Source organism: Apus apus, chromosome 3 (assembly GCF_020740795.1).
Source record: "Apus apus isolate bApuApu2 chromosome 3, bApuApu2.pri.cur, whole genome shotgun sequence".
Lineage (NCBI taxonomy): Eukaryota > Metazoa > Chordata > Aves > Apodiformes > Apodidae > Apus > Apus apus.
Genome location: NC_067284.1, coordinates 26,075,292 through 26,095,370, shown reverse-complemented (window position 1 = coordinate 26,095,370; position 20,079 = coordinate 26,075,292). Strand labels below are relative to the sequence as shown.

General features: G+C 36.5%; 1 protein-coding gene across 1 annotated transcript in view; it reads right to left on the bottom strand.

Annotated features, from left to right (window-relative positions):
• Positions 1-20,079, bottom strand: part of CSMD1 (CUB and Sushi multiple domains 1) — a 1,033,138-nt gene that overhangs the window by 200,853 nt on the left and 812,206 nt on the right. Inside the window, exons 21-22 of the mRNA XM_051614951.1 lie at positions 19,045-19,233; positions 4,864-5,033 (exon numbers count right to left, since the gene is read on the bottom strand). Of these exons, the coding sequence (XP_051470911.1) occupies positions 4,864-5,033; positions 19,045-19,233 (359 nt within the window). The remainder of the gene's footprint in view (positions 1-4,863; positions 5,034-19,044; positions 19,234-20,079) is intronic.

Below are 20,079 nucleotides of genomic sequence, written 5' to 3'. Positions count from 1 at the left end.
TTTAGAAATGCATCTTTTGAGAGGACAGGGGACATAAGCTACTGGGAGACGTGATAAATTGTACTTAAGACTCATGTGAACAGTAAGATACACCTAATGCCTTCTGCTTGCCAGAAATATGATGTTAAGATGTGTTAAGAGTATCTGAAATAATGCTCCCAAGCTTCTACCATTTTCCTGGGCCCAAACTACAAATCACTTTCATGGACTGATCACACCTTATTTATCAGAGCTGGAAATCTATTGCACAAAGTAAATAAGCATTAATTCACTGTCAATTTTTTTTTTTTTTTTAGTAACACTCTGATCACACATATTTTGCAAAAAGCACAGGTATATTTTACTTGGCTTGAGAGAAGTTATTTCAAATTGAATGATCTATTTTTGTTTGTCATTAATAAAATATGCTATCTATGCTTTTAAAAAGTTATCTATGTTTACCTTTAAAAAACAAAGCCAAAAAACCAAACCAAACCAAACAAAAACCAGAACAAAAAACAGAGTTAATTTCTACAATTGTCCCTTAGACATCATGCTCCAACAGTATTCTACCTCAGTGACTGCTACAGATGCTCTTCCTACCTGAGGATCAGCAAGGTAAATAATAGTATCTCTCAAGAGGAATCCAAACAAATGAAAACATTGTCTTATGACATAAAAATGAGATAAGAGGGATCATGTGACAGCAGTTGTAAAAAGAGCTGTGACAGTTTTTAAATGTTGGCTCTTGTCTAGCTGTTTTTAAGATTAAAAACATAAGTAAGTACCTGTCTGCTCTAGCAATCAGAACACTGTTAATGAACAAATAAAACCACTGAATCTCCATTGTCTACACTCGTAACTTGTTTGAACCAACCCAGGAAAGAAAAATATTTTCTCTAATATTTCTTGATCATGGTTTGCTAATTAGTGTGGGCCAAGGACAATTTCCAATAGGCAGCTTCCATGCAACCAGTGTGTTCTATCATATGTGACTGTCTCCAGAGCCAGAGAACATATTTGTCACATTAATATAGACGTTATCACTATTAACTCATATATAGTGTGCAAGTTGAACTCCTTCAGGAGAACCCATTTGAAATATCATTCACACACTACAGTTACTATTTTCTCTGTCATGAAGAAAAAGGGAAGGTCTATTTAAGCAAATAAAAAAAAGACATGAAATTACATTCTGGTTTTTCTCGTACTTCTAAAATATTCACACTGATTGCATTATAAAGATTTCATCGTAAGTAGCCACTTTAAAGAACTATGAAATTTGAAGTGGTGGTTAAAACAGGGCATTTGGGAAGCTGATATGTTAGCGTGTGAGAAAGGATAAGCTTTAAAAGAAACAGATGATCCAGGTACTCAGTTTTGCTATATGCCTCAAAACTGTAATTCTAATTCTTTACATGGGTTCAGGTTTCTTTCCCACTAATTCAACGTCAAACTTTACCACAGCTATAGAAAACTTTGTCCACAACTTACAGTCATCAACCTACACATATTCTCCTTGAATGCAGTAGTTTTGACTTTTGCATGCAAGTAGTCCTACAGATGTCAGAAACACCCTTGCAAATTTTATGTTATTCGTTATTCACCACAGTCTCAATATCCAGCCTCAATATTCCCATTTGTGCCAACAGTAAATCTAGTTGAATATATAGAGCTAAAAGTGCCCTACATTTTTAAGCAAGTAAACAGTGCCAGTGTAGGAGTCCAGTCACCACAACTTGACTGTCTACACAGTATTTATTTTCAGTACACACTTGGCACACGTTTAATGCAGACTTCTAACACCCTCACAAATCTTCCCTGAGAAAGCATTAGTTCAGGAGCTGCATAGGGCAGGGAGTGCTTCTGAGAGACATATTGAGTGAGTCACCTTTTTCGAAGTTTAGAGAATTTAACACTAAGGATGTAGTCAAACTGCAGAAGCTGGCCTTGGGGGCAGAGGAGAATGATCACAGCATTTTGAGACACTAGGATAAATGTAGCCAGAGCATTCAGGGGCAACCTATTTCATCTAAACATTTGTGAGGAACTAAAAGGGAAGTGCTTGCTCTATTGCTGGGATTAAAATAATGCAGGCAAGAGAAGAGGACAGCGCTATGATTATTCATGAGGCAAAACGCTCAAGTAACAGTGCTATGTATCTGCACCTGCATTGGGAATGTAAAAATAGACACTCACCTGAAAGAGAAGAAAATGCTGCCTAGATTTTCTTAAACCCCAGTTTCTCATTCTGACAGTAAAAATAGAGTATTTATAACTAAACTTTACAATTTCCCTTAATTGCAGAGATCTTGCTATAGCAATTGCAGATTGCTATTGCATCAAATAATGCCAAAGGGAAATGTTTTTAAACTAATGCTTCCATGACTTGAGAGATAATTCCTGTATAGCCAGCTGTGCCTGGTATGACGCAGCCCCAGCCTCTCTTCACAGGGGCTGTCCCTGCAGACCCTGCTGCCAGTACCTGGGCACCTGCACCCAATGCAATGTCATGTATGTACATACTTTCTTTAAAAACAGAATAAGATCTTGAGGTCAGAAAATGTTCTGTATTTCAGCTCAAGGTTTATAAATATTCTTAAGCCTTAGTGCATCCCCTGCAAGCTGCCTGCAAGGCAGTCTTGGGGCTGTCTTCTGTGCAAATACAAGATAGAAGTCTGGTGTTTCTAACATATTTTGCTCATATTTATAATACAGATGGGAAAGAAAATAACTTCAGAAGTTCACAGCCTTGCCAAAGCTCGGGAAAAGGTAGGCCCTTGGAGAGTGTCTTAATTTCCCAATTGCTCAGATTGTAGATGCGGTCAGAGAACATAATAAATAAAATAAAATATCGTGTTAGCTGAGAATAAACTCATCCTTCTTGCTGAAAGATTAGGTGCTGTAGTACATAAGGTATTTCCATTTTCCCTAATTGATATTAAAAAGGCTGATTTATTAGAGAAAATGGAAAACAAAAATGGAAAAGGATAAAATAGTGACCTCTGATAAATTATTGAATAAGACAAATGTATGACCCTGTATATATGACCCTGTATAAAGTAGAAGACATCACTCCACATGTGTGGCCAAGCCTGAATATTTTACCTAAATACCTATCACTATTATCAGAGAAAGCATACTGAGATAGATGGACCACTTGGTTCAACTTGGCAAGTTGAACCATTATGTTTCCAAGATAACTAGCACTGGTTTTGAAAACAAAAATTCTTTATGCTGACTTCCTATGCTTGGTTGCTGGAATTTTCTCTACTTTCAGCTAGCAGATTTTAAATAACCACAAAGTGTCTTTTTAGTGGTAATCAGGATCAGGCAGTCAGTATAATCTCATGGTGCATGGCAAGACTGGAAAGAACATTTCTTTCAGTCTAGAGGAATATCTCCTGTAGATTACATAAAGAAATCAGAAGCTGCATAAACAAGTTTATAAAACCTGAATACTAGAGATACTTTAGCCACTGATATAAACAAACCTAGGACACAAAACCAAACACTAACATTCAGTTGTGGAGTCCATTCAACCTCCAATAAATTTGCAGTCAAGATTTTGCCCTCTTCCTTTCAGCAGTCTTTCAGACAATGCCTGGGTAAGTACTGGAGCTAGATGAAGGACTGATTCCATGGGAAGTAAGTACAAGGACACACTCCTGGCATGGGATTGGAAAATAAACAGACTGGTTTTTGTCAGTGCAGGTTATGAAGAGGCTATGGTTGAAGAGAGTTTAATTGCATAAGCTGAAGTTGTGCCCTTCCAGTTGCCTCAGAACCAGAGAACTGGCCTTGCAGTACAGATCACAATTTTGCCTTTACTTCTTTTGGATCTTTAGGAGTACTGTTCTAACAGATCTATGAAAGAAGAAAGTATCTAACAGATTGCTCAGAACAGCTTTCCCTCAGGCAAATTTTTCTTATATCTCCAGGGAATACCTCTATGCTTGACATTACTCAGGGAATATTCTGAAGGATAACTGAGTTTCTGGAATGTTTACTGTTTTCTAAGATAATGATAAAAATTATATCTTTAAGCTCCTTTTGGGAAGCATCCAGAGCAAATAAAAATAGTAAAATCAAGTTAGAAACACGGACAGCAATTTCTAACATGATAAATGAGTTTTTGTGAGATCCATAGACAGCAAGTTGCTGAGTTCTGACTACTTGGTGATTTGAAGAATCAACTATGAAAATTTAGAGACAAAAATTTGAAGGAATAATTTAATGTTTGGTCATCACTTCAGATGAATGTCACAATTTTCAATACATACAGGAATGCAGCAGACCTTGTTAAGAAAAGATAGATTATGGCTATGTTGTAGAAAAGTATATTACATGTTCAAATTCTGGATACATTTAGGCCATGTTTCAAAGACTACCTACAATGTAGAAGATTGAAAATCATCTTCTGTAAATACAGTTTTAGCCAATATTATAATGTTATGTTAGCTAGCTTCTTTCTACTCAAATGAGCAAATTAAGTAATTTGAAAAAAAACCCTGAAATATTGCTGTGCAAGATAAATTAAAAAACAATAAACAAAAATGTACCAAAATTAAAAACCTGTCCTTTGGTAAGTAACCACTATGCTACACTTACAAATATTACTGCAAACAGAAAATAATGTAGACAAGTTAATATGCAAAATTCAAATCCAAATTTTGTTTTTTCTTTGTAAATTTTAACCCACTGTAAATAGCCTAATACTTAAAATCAAGTATAAATGAATCTAGTATAAAGAAAGTTATTTTAGAATTTATTAATTTTGTTTGAGAAAGTATAATAATAATGAAAATTATTGGTGTTAAAAGCAGAGGTTTTAATGCAATGTGAATCCTGAGCATGGTAGAAAGTGAAATTATTTTCTTTTACCTTAAGAGTATCTCCCTCACTCAGCTGAAAGCTTCTTGCTCTAAGATGGATCCCTTTTCCAGCCTCTGTTTCAATTTTATAGATACATTCATGGTTGTTGTCATAATTAGATGGAAAATTTGGAGACAGTAATGTTCCTTCATTTCCAGACACAGTTGCTCCACATTCAGCTAAAGAAAGCAGACACATCAAGGAAAAAAAAAAAAAAAAAAAAGTGAATTATCCATTTCAATAAAATATACGTTATCTGCACTAATATTTAGGTGCTTTAAGAACTCTTAACAGGCTAACTAGGAGAAGTACGTTTCTGCTGGATTTCATCTACAGGACAAACTCTTAGAAATCCTACTGAAGTTGGAAGCCCCTGTAAAAAGTCCCTACCCCAGCTTTCCCGTAGGTGCCCTTCAGGCACTGGAAGACTGCTATAAGGTCTCCCAGGAGCCTTCTCTTCTGCAGCATGAACAAACCCAGCCCTCTAATGAAACATGTCACAATGCAGGTTAAGATTTTCTTGCTACTTTTCATTAATGTTAGGATATCAAGTTAAGGCCATAGAATCATAGAATCATTTTGGCTGGAAAAGTCCTTTAGGATCATCAAGTCCAATCATTAATCTAGCACACTGATAAGTCAACCCCTAAAGCATGTCCCTGTGCGCCGCACCTACCTGCTTTTAAATACCTACGGGGACATTGATGAAACTACTCCCCCAGGCAGCCTGTTCCAGTGCCTGACAACATTTTCAGTGAAGAAATTTTTCGTAGCAGCCAATCTAAAACTCCTCTGGAACAATCTGAGGGCATTTCCTCTTGTTCTGTCACATGCTACTTGGGAGAAGAGACTGACATCCACCTCACTAACACCTCCATGTTTGATTGACTCCTCCAATTTCTTGGCATAGAGATTTAGGCGGCTGTTTTTCAGAGAAACATTGGCCCCACCAGTGGAAAGATTCCTTTCTTTCCAGACCATTGGAGCTTTTGGAAATCTGGTGCCCTAATGCCTGAAATCCCTTTTTTTTGTGATCAATGCCAAGATATACAAAGGACCTCATGCCCTAAGGCTTTAAGCTGAGTATTTTTCTGACCATTCCTGCACACTACAATGCAGAACTGCATGAGCTTCCTATGCATAATAATGGACTAGAAAGTAAGAGCAGCCATGAACAGCAATACTGAATGTGGTTTTGTTAGCAGGAAAAGCCTGTGCAGTCACAGGTACCTCTTCCTTTTAAGGCCCTAATATTTTACTCAGCAGTATAGGAAATGTTGTATGGTTTATTTTAAAATGTCTACAGTAGCTATAGTGCCACTTCTTTTTTATACACTAATTAACACATGCAGCCAGAATGTGTGACACCTAAATTGAATTCACTTTGCCTCTGGAGATTTAAATGTGCATCTCCTATGATTTCTGCTTCACATAAAGGGATTAGAAAATCAGTTAGTCACAAAGTGAGCAAATGTTGGCTAACCTCTTTAGCATAATGGGGAGGGCATTAAACAGGAGGGGAAGAACACTTCTTCACTGAACTTCATACATTAAACAGTAGGGAAATAAAATTCTGAAATAATCCATAAATCGATGTTCACTATTACCATATGAGTACCAAACTACTAGAATGGAAAAAAATATATTTATGGTCACTTCCATTTTTGCTACCTTCAATTAATCTTCAATTATTTATGCAAAATGGAACAACAGCCTTTAGCCACGTTGGCAAGATCATTCTCCTAGGAGGCATCTGATATAATTTAACAGAAACAAAGGAAATGAAGCCACATCTCTCACATTCAAGCCATGAACTTTTGAGTAAGGAAGTGATGTGGCTCATCCATGTATGGTAACTGAAAAATAAAAAAGTGCCAATGACCCTTGAAGGCTCTTATGCAACATTCCTCATCTACCACATGTGCTCCAAAAGTAATTACTGAATTTAGTATCTCAAGTTCAGCAGTCAAAGCTTATAACGATCCTGAAAGAAGTCTTCAGTTCTTGGCTACAGAGGACTTTCTTCTACTCTTTCAAGTCATTACTTCAATGCCTTCCAGAGTACTTCTGAGTTCCAGAGGCCTGCCCTCATCTTGGCAGAATGATCTGCCTCCTCAGCCCAGGCAGATGAGAAAAGATTCCTCATGCCTCATAAATGAGAAAAAAAAAAAAAAAAATTGCTTCTGCTTTAACTTATTAAATGTAATTCACTGAATATTAACCATATACACCCTTTCTTCAATAAAATCAACCATATCAGTATTAGTACCTACAAGTCTTTAAATTATGCAAACATTGACAGGTACAGAATTTCCCATGAGAAATAATCTTTACTGGTCTCTAAGCAATTACTATTGACATTGTCATTAAATTTTTTAAGGTCCCTTCCAACCCAAACATTTCTATGACTCAATTATTCTGTGATATGGTACTGGCTACACATTTCAAAAGGTGGAAAGCAGATAAAACCAGATTAATATAATTATTTTCTATAACTTCAGAAGTTTCTGTGCTTTAAAAGTTATTTTTTAAAAAATGTGTTATAAAATCAGAAGCATCCATCTTAGAATTCAAAAGGCATACTTTTTAGTGTATATCACCTAAGTCCACATGTAAAAAGTTTTAGAGAAGGAACTATATGCTTTATTTTCACTAGTTTCTGAGATATCTGTTATAACCTTGCTGACAACTGCAGCAGACTGGAAAATCCTACCTTATCAAACTGTTCTTTTATGCTTTTTCAGTAAGAACAATCTGTCTGGAACAGATACTTGACCCCATTATTTGTTCTTTTGCTTAATAAAGTAACTTAAATTCTAGTTACATAATTAACTTTTCTCTTTCTTCTTTCATTGTCTCACTTGAAATTGGATAAAAGGAAACTGCAGAGGGTATATCTTTTGAAGATCATCAAACACTTACTGAATATGAATACAAACTATACAAAACAAACAAAATTCAGGGATTCTTGAAAAGCTTTGAAATACAGTTCATGTAAAAATGTAACAATAACTTTGTTTAATGGAAAAGTTTGCTTCGTTATTTTTCTTCTATACACGTTGCTAAAAGGTTTGACAGGATTTTAAGCAGACATCCAAAGCAGAGATCAAATGAAAGCAGTACATCATCAGTTTAAAGGCTTTTCTGTCACAAAGCATTCTACTGAGTGCAGAATACCTTTGCTATATTTACAAAATTGTGCAGCAGTTCATAAAATATTTGAAGAAACTGAGCTCTGACAGTTGATAATTTTTTATGTTTCTGTTGGACAATAGGGAACACGGGACAACATGGAGCACTGGAACAGGCTGCCCAGAGAGGTTGTGGAGTCTCCTTCACTGGAGACATTCATAACCCACCTGGGACATATTCCTGTGTGATGTACTCTAGGTGATCCTGCTCTGGTAGGGACTTGATCTTTCCAGGTCCCTTCCAACCCCTAGGATTCTGTGATATTGTTACCCAGTAGGATGGCCTTGCAACTTTAAAACAAGAGTAAAGGGGATCATGGACAAAGCTGAACCAAGTGTCTTATGCTCTCTTTTCACGTAATAGCAAAAACTTAGGGCTTCTCCACAGTCATTGATTGAAGGGTCTCTAAAGCTGAGCATATGACCTCTTCAGGGCAGACACAACACGTGACTGGACTCAAGCTCGGCTTCATGCCTAAACTCAAATGCAGCACAAGGAGATGATTCCTGTTACCTGAAATTCTGCACCAAGCCAAGGTGCACACAGAGTTTCCACAGTACTTCTATTGCACAATGCCTTAATCTTTGCAATACGAGCAGTCTTTCATCTTCAGTTTTGCAGCCAGCCCTTCACATTTGAGCCTGTACCCTTTCATCTACACACTGCCAGGCTGCTGTGGCAGTGCCTTAATTCAAATACTACAAGTGCTCTTGTTCTCATGTGGCACTGCTGAATTCTGAACCACCGTTATGCTGGGTTTCTCCCAATAAGTGGATGGTATTGATTTTTAAATCATAATGTTATTGCCCCACTTTTCACTCTTTTGGCATGTAGCTTTTAGAATGTAACTCTACACTAAGATCACATAACTCCACACCTGTGGACTTTTAGGCTGTAACTTCATACAGGAATAGAGACTAGTAGATAACAAGTAGATAACCATTATTTTAATACACAGTAAATATTACACACTGATACACGTGCATAAAGCTTAACTACTATTTATTCTGCAGCACCCACACATGCTCCAATCAGTGCTACAGTTCTACAATCTTAAGCTACCAATGAAATGCTTGAGAAGGTCTGTATGAAAAATGTAACTGTACTAGGGAGAAAGCAGGAAGATGCCGGCTTTTTGGTCATTACTATCATCATCATTGCTTTATGAGAGAGGTATTTGTCTGGGAACTCTCTCCTTCCTCTTCCCAACCGCTGCCTGAGGAATGGCTTTCCCTTTTTTATCTCTCCTTCTCTTTTTTCCCTCTCCTATTTTTTCCCTCCTTGTTTGCTTCTCTAAGGTAGATTTCAAGTCAACGCAGGTCATCAGCTATGGACTGCACTAATAAAACATGCAGATGTAAGCATATCTCACTATTCTTTAAGCAACACCTGTATGATGATGGTGAGGTTAGAACACCTCACTGAAAACCTTACTGTCTTGCTGAAAACAAACACCTTATTCCATATTTTTGTATGATTCCGTTCCAAAGAAAAATGCAGTAGGAAAGACAAAACAGCAGGTAAAGCCTTTCCTGAGTTTTGCTTAGTAAGTTTTCAAGCCATATGCCACTGACATAAGACACTACTCAGGTTCTCAAAACAAATCCTATGACGTTAATTGGCTTCGGGGGTTGTTGACAGAATCCAAGGTGAGGACATTTTCTGAGATTTTTAGTTTCATCTGGTAACTACAAAGATAACATCCTTACGTTATTTCTCTTATATAGAAAAAAACTTAGAATACTGAACCTTCAAATGTAGGCAGAAGGCAAAATGGTGTCCTGCGGCGATTGTTTTTCTTTCTGACTACAGGTGATTAAAGTTACATACCAAGTCTCACATTAAGGTGATTAAGATCTCACACAAATCCTTCTCATTTTGAAAATAGATTCAGTGTTCACTATTCACCAGCTGAAATCTGTGTTTCCTGAATACTAAGGTTTCCATTTAGAAATAGAGACAACTCAAAGCTGTAATTATTCCATTGCACCATATTTTGAAGAATCATATACAGTAAGACTCAAACACATATAACTGAAGAAATCTTCAGTTTTCTGTCAAACATTTACAGAAAAATGGAAGTATTAAAAACCCCTTTTAAAAAAGGATTGAAAAAACACCTTTCAATTGCATTTATAAAAATGCAATGTTACGAGATAAAGAAATAGAAATTATTTTTAAAAATCTATTAATTACCTTTATTGTATTTTGCAGAATCACAGGAATATCATGGTTGGAAAGAGATCACCAACTCCAAACATCAACACACAAAAAAAACCCCAAACACCCAAAAAAAACCCACCCACCAAATAAAAAAACAACCCACAACCTTGGCCACTAGAACATGCCCAGAAGTGCCACATCTACAAGTTTCCTGAATACCTCCAGGGATGGTGACTCAACCACCTCCCGGACAGGTTGTTCTGGTGCCTGACCACTCTTTCAGTAAAGAAATTCTTCCTAATATCTAGTCTGAACCTCCCCTGCAGCAACTTGTGGTCATTTCATCTGACCCTATAATTATTTACCTGGCAGAACTATACAACTATGTTGTATGAAATAGAAAATAACCTAATGATTAAGCAATTTAAATGTGACAGTGTTTAAATATAGAGTTCCCAAATACAGCGGATCCTGGATACACACAAATGCCTACTAACATTTGAAGATTCAGAGATTCAGCTACTGATGTTATATAAGATTTCTTGTTCATGAACAGTTTTTAAATTAAAGCTCACTCTGCCTAAACACTAGCAATATAGCAATTTTCAGACCTAGTTTGCCTTCTCAAAGGTGAACTAAAATTCAAATTTCATGCTACAGAGAATTTAAAGAAAAAAATGAATGCCAGATCTCAAGGGTCTCACAGAAATCTACAGTGCTATTCAGGCTAACAAGGTTCCCACTTACACTTCAATCTCAATGGAAACTAACTCAATGTTAAAACATGACAAAGTATATTAATGATAATTGATGATTTTGCAATGAATACTAACTAAACTATTAAAAAGAAACAACCTATTAAGGAGTGTCAGCAATTTATTGTAGCACCCTATCATTAATTATTCATGTTTTATTTATTACAACAACTGAACATGATAAATTAATGTGATATTAATTAATGTGAATACCAGTGAACAATACCTCCATGAAGAGTTTGTTCAAATACTGTATTAAAGCACCTTTAAAAATCAAGTGCCATGTAAAATTTAATAAAGGAGCAACATCACTTAAATATAAAATAAAAACCATTAAGTAGCTGTTTCTTCTCAGCTTTATCCATTAAGCACAGGTTGCTTAAGGGACAGTCAATACAGCTGAGTTGACTAACGGGGGACAGGGAAGTAATGTAGGTTGAAACCCAAACGAAACCAAACAAATAAACAAAAGCACACTTAAAGCAAAGTTCATTGCATTAACAGATTATACTTGAACTCTATGCAATACTTACCATGAAAGGCTAGCTTGAACTGAGTACAGTGAACAAAATTTATTTTCATGATACAATCTAGGAAAAATTTACCAAACTTTCATGAGAAGACAGTGAGCAGGCAAAACTCAAGCAAGTAGAGAGAGGCAGCATGCAAATCAGAAAATACAATGGAAACCAAGTTAAGACAATCTTGGAAAGGGGAGTTGAAGAACTAATCAAAACTTTCTTTCCCATTATCATGTGATGTCCAAATGCTTAAATCCCAGAAGAGGTGATCAAAGTGTTTAGTTACATGTCCTTGGGAAAGGGGAAAACAACCACCTCTAACAAGGGTAGCTCTTCAGCTGAGTAGAGAGGTCACTCACATTAGCCAAAATACTAAGGAGTTAAAATAAAATAATTGGCAAATTATTGTTCCCAATTACAAATACATCAAACATTTGCTTTTTTGTTTGTTTGTTTTATAATCTTGTTTTTCAATTTTGCAATTAGTAATACAGATAGGATATGATGGAATAAGTTAAATTTATTATTTTGTACCTAAACTTGTCTTACAGCAAAGCCGTATCTTCTGTGATCTAATAAACATATGTTTATTGGATTGTATCCCTCAGAGACTAGTAAATCCAGCAGAATGAACTAGCAACTTCTGAAATGTCTTTTGAAAAGAGGAATTACCTACACTTGGGCACTATACTTTGTAATTTAATGTAAAAGGTGTGTCTGCTCAGGTTTCTACCCATTGTCTTTGAAAATCAGTGAGCAGCACTGCTCTGGAAGGAAAGAAATGTCTACCCTCTTTCAGAATTTAATCAGCATATCATGGTGTACCATACAGAATACGAAAACTAAAAGAGTCATTCCTCATTTGTTAAAGGATCACTGCAAATATAAAATCACTTTTCAAAAAATACTTAGGAGATTATTTGGGTGTACATCAGATGCACGCATTCAAAACTGCAATCTAAATTCCCTTCTCTCCTTCATCACCTACTTATCTGCCACATATCTCTGGAAACATGTATACCCTGCAGGTATCTTGTTTCATGTTACATTTCTGCGTCTGCACTTACCACACTCCCTGCCAAGCCTGAGAAGATACTTGCTACTGGTATTCAAAAAAATGAAGCAGATCACCATCTAACTTCTCTCAGCACTGACAGCTGCCTTTGGCACAGGCTGCCCAGGGAAGTGGTTGAGGCACCACCACTGGAGGTATTTAAAAGACTGTAGATGTGGCACTTCAGGACATGATTTAGTGGGGGACTTGGCAGTGTTAGGTTTGTGGTTGGACTCAATGATCTTAGAGGTATTTTTCAACCTAAATTATTCTATGATTCTATCATTCTGTGATTCTATGAAAAAGCTATGTCAGTGTGCAGAAGGGAATATTAAATTCACAAGGCCAGGGACAGCATTCTGCATTGCAGTGTGACAGTGAAATCTTCGGAGTATGGCAGTGAGCTGTAAGAAAGTACACACTGTGGGGAAGGGGAGCATCTTCTGGATTTGAGATCCATTTCAAGTGTTTGTTGTGTTGGTTCATCAAATTGCTACACTGAATTTAAAAAAATTACTCATAAGAACATTTCCCTTAAAACATGAGTCATCCACTTCCTTTTTTAACAGTGGCACAACCCCAATACAGAGTGGTAGAAAGCTTGTAACCAGTTTGATTTAAAGCAAATTGGAAGGGAAGAAAAGTATAGTCCAGATGTGCTACATGAGATCTAGGAATGATGAGATCTTAGCAGATTTCCCAGATATATTGTACAGTTCCTTTTTAATAGACTAGTGAATACAGGAAGATAACAGCTGAAACCTGATTGTGATGGCTTCCTTCAGGTTGACTTTAGCCTCAGAACCAGGGCTTCAATGGACTAAGGAGTTGTTTCACCTCATTTCTGGACCCCAGGCTTCTAAGATTCAGTGTTGGGGATGCACAGCAGTGCATGACTGCTTAGGAGCTCTACTCTCAGATCTGTATTCTAGTGGGGCTGACTCACTAAAAGATAGGCTTTGTCCTCAGGAAAAACTCTATGAAATGCAAATGAAAATGTAATAAAATTGTGTAATTATAAGCATAGAAGAGTAGGGCTTTTGCTGGAAGGAAAAAGTGAGAAGAATATGTATTCACAATCTTGGGCAATTTTGTGTGATGTTTCTTCTTCAAGAAACTGTGCATGTTTATTTTCCAGATAGCCCTGTGCCAGGATTGCTAGGATGGTGTTTTTCCTTTGACAACATCTATAGAAATGTGCTTCTAATTCAATTCATTTTCTGCATCACACAAAACAGCAAAGCAGGGGAGTGTTTCTGAGTTCCCCTCAATCTCTCATTCCTCTCAGTTACAGCAAGTTTTGAGGAGAGAGATAAAAGAGGTGGGTGTACATTTAGACAACACATCTTGAAGAACAGTTACATAAAAGTAGTCAGCGAGTTGTTGTTTTGTTTTGTTGTGTTTTTTTTTCCTTCAAAAGACTGTCCATGTCTTTTATAATGCAGAAAAGTCTTACTGTTAGATACTTGTTGGAGTGAGTCACCAGTTAAGTAAAGACTGCAGGATAGCTCTGCCAAATGCAAGCACTTTGTTTAGAAACATGGAAAAGAGTACTCTTTTGTGAAAAGCAATTCAAGTGTCTCATCTGCAGATATCAACTACTAGCACATTTGACAGGGAAGCCATCACTGTTATTTGACTGCTTTTGAGGATGATCTTAACAGGAAACAGCATTTCTTTATGGGTGACCCCTCTACCTTTCTTTTAAACAATGCCATGTAGAATGCAAAATTTCCTGTGAGGAGAATTTAGTCCCAGTGTTTCTACAGTTGGTATAAAGAAGTGGAGGGAAGGGATCTTCCTGAAAAATCCCATCATGACAGTGTAAATGGAGAGAATTCACCAGCCAGCTAAGGGGAGTTGCTTCCATAGGAGAAGAACAGCTTTAAGAGAAAAAAAAAAAAAAAAAAAGAAAAAAAAAAAAAAAAAAAAAAAAAAAAAAAAGAAAAAAAAAAAAAAAGTTTAATCTTCTGAGATGGGGGAAATTTGACCACACCCTGGTTAGTGATCATGTCTATCCTTTAAACAGTGCAAAGGGAGTCTGTCCTAAGGGCCTGAATCTTCTCCAGACTTCGAAATTGTTAACAGTAAAGCTCTTTTCATCAAATGGTAGCAAGTAGGTGACTGCAGGCACAAACGGTTTTTTAGTCTGGAGGGATAGATGCAACTGGAGGACACATTTAGAAATAAAGCGATGAGCCAAAGGGAAACACTCAGTAGAGTCTTCAAAACTCTGTGATGATCTGCCATAATACTGCATAACCACTTCAGGTGTATGGCTGAGATAAACATTAAAAGACAAGACACAGAAGGGTTGACACAGGGATTTCAGATTTACAAGGACACCTGTTTATAGATATTTATCTGATTATACAGACAGACTTGGTGGTCTCCTTTTGCTGTAAAAGAGAGGGCCCTTACTGAAGAAGGGATGGTGCCTTATTCTGAGAGCCAAACAACTTCCAGGCACTCAGATAAAGACCTCTGAAATTCAGGGGAAGACCATACACCTGCACAGCATGAAGAGACCAGTGAAAATGATGATAAAGCAGTCCCTATGGGACTCAAAGTCTTGGACTAAATATGCCAAGGTCACAATGTTAGGCTAACCAGATCTCTCTAGCTCTACTTTTGCCCTAACTGGAAAATAACTCTTCAAAGGAGAATAAATGATAGAAAGGCATAAATGGTTCTCTGATCTGACCAAAAAAAATTCAGAACATGTTGAAGGTGAACCTTGAGGGAAGTACTTACATTTACTAAATGAATGGAGAAGGGTGATACCAAAGGCAATGCCTTTGGAAACCTGTTGGTTTGTCATCTTTTTTTCACCAGCAGATGAAACAGAGTACTATTTCTGTGACATAAATTAGTATGTGCTTGTGTGAATTTTTAGTTTATAAATTAAATGCAATTCAATTTGAAGGGCTTTCATCCTGGATATGATAAAAAGAACAAGGAAAGTATATATTACCATGTGTCTTATAGGGAGCAAAAAATTCTTGCTGATATATAAAAGATATAGCATGTACATATCATGTAGATGAGTTTAGTCAATGTCTAAATTATAACGAGGAAGAAATAATTAAGAGGTTAATGAACCCAGTACTGTATTCATGAATTTGAGCCATGGGATTGAGACTAGATTTAATTTCTAAATGTACATTCTAAAGCCAGCAGGTTTCAGAACAAGTAGTTTCTTTTCACTCTTTTGAGAAAGTAGTTTGTGTGTGAACTCCTCTTCAAGGTAAGCAGGTATCTTCACCCCTAATGTCTTAGGTGCCATGGCAACATGAAATGGGACCTCTGTAAATATTCTTGGTGTTAAGAAAAGATAATATGAAAGCACCTTGAACTAAAGGACACTGAGTCTGTCCTTCCCCCCGTTTCACTCAGCTGCTTAACAGTTTCTTACTGAAAATGGTAACTTTTTGAGCAGTTTGTGTGGTTCAGCATCTTTGTTCGTAAGAATTATGGCTGCACATAACTGAAAAATAAATGTTTCATAAACAATAATGGTTCAAAATTTCTATTCTAATGACACATGAATAAAATTGAGCAACAAATAGAGCACATATTCAAACATGAAAATGCATAATTAAAAAAAGCACCATTTTATGAAGTAAGGTTTACAAGATGGTAATTCTGAATTAAATCTTCAACACTAACTATATAGCTTATCATTCTAGTACAGTTCTTAGTAGATACGTAACTTTCAAAGAATATTAACTGAGTAATATTTATTTAATTTTCTCTTGTTCCAACAAGTATCTCTATCTCATATATAAAACCAGTAACTAATGAATTTGGGAACAGACACAGATAACTTTCTAAATAATAATAAGTAAAGGTAGTAAAAAAATATATTGGGGGAAAAGAAAGCTTACATTGAATGAACACTCTCCTTATGTTATTGAAGTCTGTATAAAGATTGGCAGATTACACTTCTAGTGCAAGTTGTAAACTGTAAATTAATTCTTCATTATTTAAATATGTCAGATAGTATTTTCTTATTTTTCCCGTGCTGTCACAACAGTTTGAATAGATATTCACTCATTATACACTAAATACATTTAAATATATAGGTATTCCTTCCTAACACAATTTCCCTATTCTTTGGCATTTCAGAATTTAACTAGAGGAACAGCAACAGACATTACTTACTTACATCAGCAACCAACTGGCTCTTACATAGAAATGCACTGCTGGGATCTCCCTTACACACCACCTACCACAAGAAAGGTTTTTGTCTTTTTTTTTTCAAGGCTTGGATATGAAGACAGGTCTAGAACTTATCTGAACTTTTAGTTGAAATCAAATCAAAAGTGGTTGTAATTTAGTTCCTGCTTTGGGTAAACTGCAGCACGATACTACAAAGAAAGGTTCTGCTTATGTGGTAAAGGTCTCCTTCTCGAAAGGCCCTTGAAAATCCCAAGGATTCACTAAATACATTTCTCAGAAACTACAAGTGATTTCAAATTGAATTTTATACCTTCAACCCATAATCCATGGATTGTTCTCTAGAAAGTCCAGAAATCCCTCCCAAAGTATACCATCTTTCCATGTATATTACAGACAGTATCAATTTACTTTTCAGAGATTAGACTATCTCAGAATAAAGAAATAATAGCACACAGGTACACAGAAGAAATGGGAATTCAAAGTAGGTCTCATGAAACATAAATGCAGTTAACCAAAGGTGGTATGTGCTGGAATACAGAAGTAATTCAGCTCTCAAAGTGACCTCTTGGCCACACATGCTAACAAGGTAAAAAATAAAGGAGTAATAAAGCTGCTGAGGAGACACAACAGGAATTAGCAAACCAACTGGGACACTTTTGTCAATGACTGATTAGAAATAAATAAGTCTATAGATAAATGTAAGTAATTTAAAGGATGCCTGGAGATTGATTCATCTCACTGTAAAACAGACACTTAAACTTAGGCTTTCTACTAACTATATTGACTTAGTTATCTATAATTAGAGCTTAAAATTCTTGCTTACAAGTACAGAGCAACACTGCAAATAGTCAAATTTAGACCTCTGGATCAGAATCTGAAACCTATCCACTATAAAATACCTGCAGACTGAGAATCCCTGCTCACAACTCATAGTATTGGAATCAGTTAAATTCCTGGTACATGACAGCCAGTTATGGGCACACAAGTGTCCTCTGGAAAAATCAGATAATGAATTTGTAACCTCTCACTTTAATACTATTTCATGTCTTCTAGTAATTTGTACTTACTGTTCAATAATCTTACAGTTCTCAGTAATGTGTTTGGCATTTTGGGGGTTCTTTTTTGTTCCTTTTTTTTTGTGACAGATACTTTTAGAGACAGAGACTAGCAGTTTCAAATATACAAGCATTTTTCCCTTTCTACATTTTTTGTTTTTTAATATGCCAGATATAGAAACATATTTTTAAACTATCTCGAACTTTGATATGACTTTGATATGATTAATAACTTTCACAGATATTTTTGTTAGGTAGAAATGCTTTTCTTCCTAAATGACCTACTTTTCTTCTGTCAGTCCTCAAATACATAACAGTGATTTGCTTAGAAAATGCATTATGTTAATAGAGTGGGGTTTTGTGCTGTTTGTGCTGTTTCCCCTCATCATTTCACAGGGCACTGAAAAGAGACTGGCCCATTCTTGACCCTTCAGATATTTATAGACATTAATAAGGTCCTCTCTCAGTCTTCTTTTCTCAAGACTAAACAGCCCCAGCTCTCTTAGCCTTCCCCTGTATGACAGATGTTCCAGTTCCTTACTCATCCTTGTGGCCCTATCTCTTAGCTGAAGCCAAGTTTCTCCCTTAATGAAATACGGGGTATGGAACTAGTCTACATTTCAGAAACATTGTGTCAATAGAACCTGATCAGATTCACTTTACCTGGTGGTGACAAAACCATTTCAGAAATCAAATACGGCAGCTATATAAACTGTATAAAATACAGTCCCAGAGCTTTTCCCAGAAAATAACTGTTCATTCTATTGCATTTGTAGTTACTGATTTTCATCAGCAGCACAATAATTTTAAAAATTACCATTTACAATTCTGCAATACAGTTTATAGTTTAAAAACTGTAAAAGAAACCCCGTAGTTTAGAATTACAAGAATAAAAACACAATATGAAAGAAACCCTTAAAACCAGCCAGACTCTATCAAAGGCTCTTTTTACCTAAAAGCTCTGAACATTCTTTACCCTGAAAGACAAAGAAATTTCTCTTAATTACTGCAAACACATAGTTCAATGGTTAGATTCACAAGACATGCTGATCTTATTTTCTATTGCTAATCTAACAGTTCCTTTTATTATTTTTGTACTCAAAGTAAAAGACATGCATTAAATCATAAATCTTGCACTGACTTTAAAGATTTTACAGCTTGGGGATCAACTGTTCAACCCAAGCGCTTTGTTCTCTACCCAGTATTCTGACACGTGCCATGTGCTACTAACGATTTGATGAATGAAATGAAAGCATGTGACCACCTACCCACACACCTTGGCAGAGGTGCACTCCATACACGCCGACCACCTCCCAGGCAGGTAAGTTTATTAGCACCTTCCAGGCGATATCCAGGGAAACAAGAAAAGATCAAGGAATCTCCAACACCAAAATGAAAACCGATTCGCCTACTGAAGGCAGGAACACCAGGATCATCACATGGCTCCAGATCATATTCTGCAGGAAAGAAAACAGTATATAAATAAATGGGACAAGTTGTCCACATGGAAAAACACTGTGAAGTATGAAACACTTGGAAAATACGCATTTCAGAGTTGTGTTTTCTACTAAAACCCAGTACAGCTTCTATGTTAGTTATGGCTGTATACACAGTAATTATGTATGTATTGTGTCCCAGTCATTCTACATTCATTTTCAGTTCAAGGACTGTAATCAGTTTTTACTGTAATTGGTTTACTACAATTTTGTTTAATTACATCCTTTGTACATAATTCTTGGTTCATTTAATCTGAACTCCCAAACACCTTTAAAAGTAAGACTTAAAGCTAAAAAAAAATCATTATGTAATGAAGAAAATAGGAGAGGTGTTGCAACCCTCTGATCATCTTCGTGGCCCTCCTCTGAACTCGCTCCAAAAGCTCCATGCCCTTCCCGTGTTGGGGGTACCAGAACAGGACACAGTTCCCCAGGTAGGTCTCACGAGAACAGAGTAGAGGGGGAGAATCACCTCCCTTGACCTGGCGGTCACTCTTCCTTTGATGCAGCCCAGGATATGATTGGCTATTTGGGCTGCAAGCACACATTGCTGGCTCATGTTGAGATTTTCATCAACCAACACCCCCAAGTCCTTTTCCTCAGGGCTGCTTTCAATCCACTCTCTGCCCAGCCTTAAATTGTGCTTGGGATTGCCCTGATTCAGGGGAAGGACTTTGCACTTGGCATTATTAAACTTCATGAGTTTGGCATGGGCTCACCTCTCAAGCCTGTCAAGGTCCTTCTGGATGTCAGCCCTTCGCTCTAGCACGTTGAACACATCAGACAATTTAGTGTCATCACCAAACT